Source organism: Equus przewalskii, chromosome X (assembly GCF_037783145.1).
Source record: "Equus przewalskii isolate Varuska chromosome X, EquPr2, whole genome shotgun sequence".
Taxonomy (NCBI): domain Eukaryota; kingdom Metazoa; phylum Chordata; class Mammalia; order Perissodactyla; family Equidae; genus Equus; species Equus przewalskii.
This window is the reverse complement of record NC_091863.1, coordinates 42,019,228-42,026,255: the sequence shown is the minus strand read 5'-3', so window position 1 is coordinate 42,026,255 and position 7,028 is coordinate 42,019,228. Positions and strand designations below refer to the sequence as shown.

The 7,028-nt window shown below is 43.0% G+C and overlaps 1 protein-coding gene across 1 annotated transcript; it reads right to left on the bottom strand.

Annotated features, from left to right (window-relative positions):
* Positions 1-2,349: 2,349 nt before the first annotated feature.
* Positions 2,350-4,885, bottom strand: GSPT2 (G1 to S phase transition 2). The gene is made up of 2 exons (XM_008509643.2): positions 4,761-4,885; positions 2,350-4,661 (listed from the first exon to the last, which is right to left on the bottom strand). The coding sequence occupies exon 2, from the start codon at positions 4,648-4,650 to the stop codon at positions 2,767-2,769; it is 1,884 nt and encodes a 627-aa protein (XP_008507865.1). The 5' UTR covers positions 4,651-4,661; positions 4,761-4,885; the 3' UTR covers positions 2,350-2,766.
* Positions 4,886-7,028: the final 2,143 nt, after the last annotated feature.

Sequence of the window (7,028 nt, the reverse complement as noted above, 5' to 3'; positions counted from 1 at the left end):
GAAGTGGTAACTAATCATCTCCTTGCTGCTAAACAGTCCATTTTAACTAAAACGAGTGGGTTTAATATTTGTAATGCAAAATGCTTGTAAGTAAACTTTAAAAAGAGAAAGTTCTTGCATTGTAGTAAACCAGAATCATGATATTGTGACAGCAGGGTCTATTTTTGAGAAAGTATTTGTCTTTTAAAGACAGGAATAGTTAACTGCAAGTAGATATTAAAAGCACTGGCAATTTGTCCTGGGTACCAGAGAAAGATGCTCGAAAAGAGCAGTGTGGAGGTCTGCTGGCTTCTACCCAGCCAAGACTTTCCCCTTTCTTACCTTCTTGGGTCTTTGTTGAAGTAAAGAATAAGCTGTCCCTTTTCCCTAAATTCTCTCAGAGTTGCCCCATCACGACCAGAAAAGTAAAGGAAGAATCTCGGGAGAAAAGTTACCAAGAGCCAATTGGTAGACAATTATTGAGAAAGCCAGAAGTAAGTTCATAATATATTTACAACATGCAGCCAGACTTCAGGAGATTCTACATGATCTTGGTTGCCAGGAATTTGAGATGAAGTTCTGGGGACAGTTAAGTTAAACTGGTCTGAATTGGAGGCAATAAGGGACTTCTGAAGTGATGCTGCTCTGTATGCCCTATGGAAGCTAGTACTATGTGAATGGCTCCAAGTTGCAGTGTTGGAGAACGCCATCAGGCATTAAGAACTATAAAGGAAGGTGTTTGCGAAGTTAGAGTCTGGTGTCTCCAATCGTCTGGATGATCTGCTTCTCACTGAAATGAAAAGAATTGGTTTCTAATATCTACTTACAAAGATTTATGCCCTGCTCCCCGAAAGTTTTTTTATACAGTTTAGAGTTATGAGTGGAGAAATTTCTATTCAACTGCCTAATGAGAAGGACATTTAGGAGCCAGTTTTTGATGGGAAATTATCCAAATTGGATGGAGAAAAAGAGTTCCGTCCCGCCTTGGGCTTTGGCCTCTTAGAGGAAGACAGCCACAATAATCCTATTGGTAAATTACTAAAATTGCAAAACAATGAGATTGATGCAGCGTTAGAAGTAATTTTTTTTAAAGCGACTACCAGGGCAAAACTTTTTAGCAAACACTGGATTGGTCTGTATTTTGTACAAAGTTCAGAGCACAGAGGCAAGAGAAGGAACTCTAAAATGAAGATGAAACTCTTGCCACTGACATTCCGATTATTAAGGGACTGGTCCAAGATAATGAGGCCCATCCCTGTGGATTAGGTCAGCTGACATATAACAAAATAAAAATCCTCATTTCCCATGTGGGTGTCCTGAAGATCTATGATGGATGATTTACAGAACCATGCTATTGATGTTATGACAAGACCAGCGGCTATCTCTGGCAGGTTAGACATCCTGGAGGTACATGGGTACACAAAGAAAGGGACTATGGAGAAGGGGACACTGCCTTTGCCTGAGCATGGGCCCAGGGTGTTCTGACAGCAGTCTACACTGCTGTTCAATTAGCCAATGAGTGTGAGGAATTGGCACTGCCCATCACTGGGCAGGGGTTTACAACAGGCCAGTATCCACTTACCAAGACAAAATATTTGCAGCTCTTGACAGATATGCAGGTTATAAGGCTGCTCTCCTGGCAATAAAAGCAGCCACTTCAGGATCCACAGCTGTTCTCCTCAATACATTGTTCAGAGATCAGTCCAGTATCTCTGATCCCAAGAGTGAGTCGTGATCTGATGGCAAAAATGACCTTTCACCTTTCCTACTAACCCTAAGCCCTGAAGAATGAATAGAAGGGTGGAATGGTGTCATTTCCCAGCTCAGGACCCTCACTAACCCTTACTTTTCAGTAAATGACTTAACAGTCCTACTGCAAGCATTTATCTTCTCAATAGTCATTCCCCTTATTGTGTTGTGTCCTACATCACAGCTCTCGTGGTGAACAAAACAAAGCGGTGTGTTAAGATGATTGTAGTACAGATAAGTCTAGTCAACATGCAGTCTGAATGCCCAGGTATCTTTGTAATTTGGCCTTGCTCAACACTAAGGGACCTGACAGATGTCCTGAGCCCTTCTTTTTCAAATCACAAGTGGGGAAGCAGAAGGGCTCCTTTATTGACTGGACTCGGACACAGAAAGCAAAGTTCATTGGGAAGAGCCCTAAAATAAATTTTTGTTCATAATAAAATTTTTTCTTTAATATAAACCTGTGCAGTTTGTAAATGCCTCACTTAAAACAGTGAGTGAAGGATAGTTTTACTATGCCCACGTGATAAAATGTATTCAATTACCTGAGAAAGCGAAAAAGCTAATTACAAACTATTACATACAAATTAAAAAAATATTCAAAAGCATTGCAAATATCAATAAGTTTCAAATGGAATATTTTATTCACATGTTAGTGTCTTTTCAACATGTACACACACTGCACACTCTGGTCTGCGTGGAGCAAGCATTGTCTAAATATCTTAAGGAAAAATGAAAAATTAAAAAATACATTAATTTTTCATTGTTATAGACAATTACATCCACATCACTTACAAAGCTGTTACTGATTCTGTTCAAGAAGCAGAATGGCAGAGGAGGAGGAAACTTGTGGGTAAATTCAACAGTGACATAATTGAGATCTCAACATGAGAAAGCTGACAAAACATGGATTTTTGCTGTGAAATTTCTCTTTGCAAAATATGGAGAAAAGTCTGTCAGTGGGCAGTAAATAAGAAAAGGTGGTGAACTTTTGTAGTTGGTTCTCACAGTATTGTGCAGGGGCATCAAGAACGCTGCTTAGTCCTTCTCTGGGACCAGTTTCAGAACTTTCCCAATTGCAATGGTCTTACCCTCATCTCTTAAAGTAAAGCGACCCATCTGAGGAAAATCTTTGAATGTCTCCAGGCAGATAGTTCCCGCTGTCCTTAAACGGGCAATGCACACTTGATCCTGTTTCACGAAGCGGGGCCGTGTCTTGCTTTTTTCTCCTGATTTTTTGTCTACCAAGGAGATTAAGGCTGTTATCTCAACTTCCTCAATACAAGTATGAATGTGCAGCACCGCATTATAACCTGGACAGATGATGGACTTGTGCTCAATAATCACTATCTGAACATCAAATGTGCGCCCAGAATGGCAAAGATTATTAGGGTCACAAAGTATGAATCCTGGAAGAATCTCTTCTTCTTCAATTCCCTTCAGTCTGATTTTAAGGTTTTCACCTGGGGCTACAGAATCAGTTTCAGCATCATCAGAAAGGATTCCAAGAACTTCCACATTGTGCTTGTTTGGCATCATCACAAGCTGCTGTCCTTTAAAAATGGATCCTGATTCCAGCTTTCCCAGGACCACAGTGCCCATATCCTTGTACTTATCCACAATTGGCAGTCTAACTGGTCCATCAATTGATCTGCTGAAGTTTGGCATATTATCCAGATATGGAATAAATGGTAATCCGGTGTACCAAGGGCAGAAATCTGATTGCTCTTTAATATTTGCCCCCGTCAGCCCTGAGCAGGGCATAAAGTGAATGTCCTTTTTGGGACTGAAGCCGACTTTTTTCAAAAAGGGCACCAGTTTTTCTTTACATTCTTCATATCTTTCGTTGCTCCAATTTACTGTGGGATCGTCCATCTTATTAATAAGTACTATTAAATGTTTTACCCCTGCTGTTTTTGCTAACATCGCATGTTCTCTGGTCTGTCCACCTTTCTCAAATCCAGTTTCAAACTCTCCTTTCCTGGCAGAGATCACCAGTACAGCCAAATCAGCTTGAGAAGCACCACCAATCATATTTGGGACAAAACTCTTGTGGCCAGGGGCATCTAAAATTGTGAAATGTTTCTTTTCTGTTTCAAAATAGGCACGACCCACTTCTACTGTTTTACCCTTGTCTCGTTCTTCCTGATTTGTATCTAAGGCCCAGGACAAATACCAAGTTTCTCTGTTTTTTTCTTTAGCTTCTCTTTCATACTTCTCAAGTGTCCTTTTGTCAACCATTCCTGTCAAAAACATTATTTGCCCTCCAATGGTTGACTTTCCAGCATCTACATGCCCAATGAATACCACATTTACATGTTCTTTTTTAGGAGCACCTGAGGGTACGAGCACAGACTTAGATTTTCTTATTTCCTCTTTCTCCATTATTTCCTGGCCACCTTCTTCTGGGGGTCCTGAATCTCCCAAGGAACTACCCCCTGGCTCTGTTTCACTTACTTCTTTACTGTGCTCCCATGACTCTTCTAGGGCCATCTCCACCTCTCCATTTTCTACCAGAGCTTCTGAAAGTTCCATGGTAACGGCTGAATTGGAACCTTCATGCAACACTAACTGCTCCTCTTTGGAATGTTCCACAGGTGCCCCCCGTCCCAGCCTTTTACCTTGAGGGTCGCCCGCGCCGGTGCAGGTTTCACGGACGCTGGAGTTGTCGGCCGGGGGGGTCTGCGCTTGGGCCGGGCCGCGCAGGAAAGACGGCACGAACTCCGCGGCGTGTACGTTAGGCACGAAGGGTTTGGCGTTGACGTTGAGCTGACGGCTAAAGGCCGAGCTGAGATGCTCACGCTGGGCCTCGGCCACAGCCAAGGAGGCTCGGTCCCCGCTCGGGGCCGAACCCGGGGCTTCCATGTCTACCTGGTCCCAGTAGTCGGGCGCTGAGTCGCTGCTGCTGCTGCCCAGATCCATGGTCTGAGGACCTGATGGGGAGGGAGCGGGGTCAACAGGCCAGAAAGAGCGGGTTACGCCGCCAGGGGTAAGGCAGCAAGAGCAAGGGGGCAAGGGGTACGGACACGAACCTTTGCGGCAGCGCGGAAGCAGCTAAGTCCCCACGCTGCATTTGCAACTGCGGCGGCGGCAGCAGCAGATATGGCGGCTCAACCCTCTCCCCTTGTGTGTGAGCGGATCTCCTCCCCCAAATCCCAACCACTTCCGACTCCTCCACCGGCCACCCAACGCTGGCTGTGGATTGACTCCTCGCTGCCATCCGTGCGCTGGGTCTCCTTAGTTCACAGTCGTGGGCTAAGTCCAAAAGTAAAAATTTTAAAAGCAAACTATCTATTCATTTTTGTTCACACGATCTGGGTGAGCAATTTGACAATTTAATGATTAAACCTACACAGGCACACCCGATTTACAATTCGACTCAAAGATTCAAGTAAAAATGAAAATTCCTATTGAACAAATGGAAGCAGGCTATGGGCTAACTACCCAGAAACCTAGCAACCAAAGCAAGAAATTAGTGACTAGGGAGGCACTCATAAAATACATGAAGATGTGGCTGAACCTAGGAAATGCAACTTTAGATAACCGATTAATTTGAAATCCAGAGACCTTTTGATTTTCCCGTTTTTAGTGGGCCCCTATAAGCCTGTAACTTTTGCTGATGGTTTCTACAGTCTAAGTATGGAGTTATAACTTCTTTTCATGTCAAGCACTCTGGCTCTCTGCATGGAAGGAATTCCCAAGGAGAACCTTGTCCCCGTGAAGCTGCCCAGCCTACAGCATTTGTCCAGGTGCCTGGACAATGCCTAGCCTGTGATGCTGTAGTGGATCACATAGACAAGCACTGGATTCAGACCACTTAGATTTTTCTAACCAACTATGTTCTGGATGTACCTGCCCCACTCACCAGCACCTCCCCAGAGTACACCCTAGGTCCACAGGCTTTCCTGCCTCATTACCTGGAACCCTACTCACTGCTGGTACTGGGTTTGCTCTAAAAAAGAATCAGTGTCATGTGGGAACTTTCCTTAGCTAGCGGTAATAACATGGGGCTGTGGGTGTCAGCCTAATTAAACCGATTAAGACTTCTGAGATGGACAAAGTCCACAAGACTCTTCACCAGGACTTCACTCTCAGAAAGAGTTTGTAGCATTTTAGCCAGAGCCTAGAAGAAATAGTTTGTAAATCATCCTAATTTAGATCGAAAAATATCCTAGGAAAATACGATTTGCTAGTACAAGATGAAATTATAGAGTCGGATGTTAAATAAATCCAACAAGTCGAAATATTATAAAAATTAGTAACTGATTTATAACAGAAATTTTGTTCTCCAGACTTTAAGGATAGAAAAAAATGTCCTATAAGGGGCTAGCCAGGTGGCATAGTGGTTAAGTTCTTGCACTCTACTTCAGCAGCATGGTTCATGGGGGGATCCAGCAGGGACCTACACACTGTTCATCAAGCCACGCTGTGGTGGTGTCCCACATGCAAAATAGAGGAAGATTGGTAACAGATGTTAGCTCAGGGCCAATCTTCCTCACCAAAAAAAAAGAAAGAAAAAATGTCTTACGTCTAACATACTTGGATCTTTGATGGATTCAGTCTGGGGCTACCACTATTTTACTGGCTCTCTGCTGTTGCCAAGCCATTAGATATCAAACCCCTTCATTCTTTTTGCCTCAAGAAATGGCTTATTTGCTACCACATAAAGATAATGTTCACATCTACTCACAACTAATAGAAAGAACCGAGAGGTTGAATGGGCAGAGACTCTTGGACAGTATTCCACAAATGTGCTGGAGCCTTTCCCGGGCATTCTGCAAACCTAGGATAGACGTACTAAAATGTCTCTGGGAGAACTTGTCAAGGTTTAGGCAGTTGTGTTCACATAAGGTTAGTAACAGTAAGGAAGCAGGACAAACCTGGGATGTTTCCTTTGCTTGACTCAACTGCATTGATCATGAGAATATTAGCATGACTACTACTTCGTAATATCGCTGTTAGAGAACCGCGGATGTTTCACTTTTAGAACTTTCAAGGAGACATGAGAAATAGTGAGTGGATGTCCTCCCAAGCCATCATCCTTGGGACTCAGGGGGAGGCAGGTCCACCAGAAAGAGAAAAACATTCACCGGGCTGTATACACAGAGACTAACTGTGAACAAAATTCTTGGGTTTTGTGATGGGGTGATTGTCTCCAGTTTATCTGCCTAGAACTTTGAAAGAGTTCATAGATAAATGAGAGAATCCTCCTCACCAAAGACTTAAAAAAAAAGATGTAGGCAATATCTGACCATTGATAATTTAATCACTTTCTCCTTAAAATTTTTTATTGTAAAATA

Coding starts and splice junctions, on each gene's coding strand:
- GSPT2 (XM_008509643.2), bottom strand. CDS start 4,650: ATGGATCTGGGCAGCAGCAGCAGCGACTCAGCGCCCGACTACTGGGAC.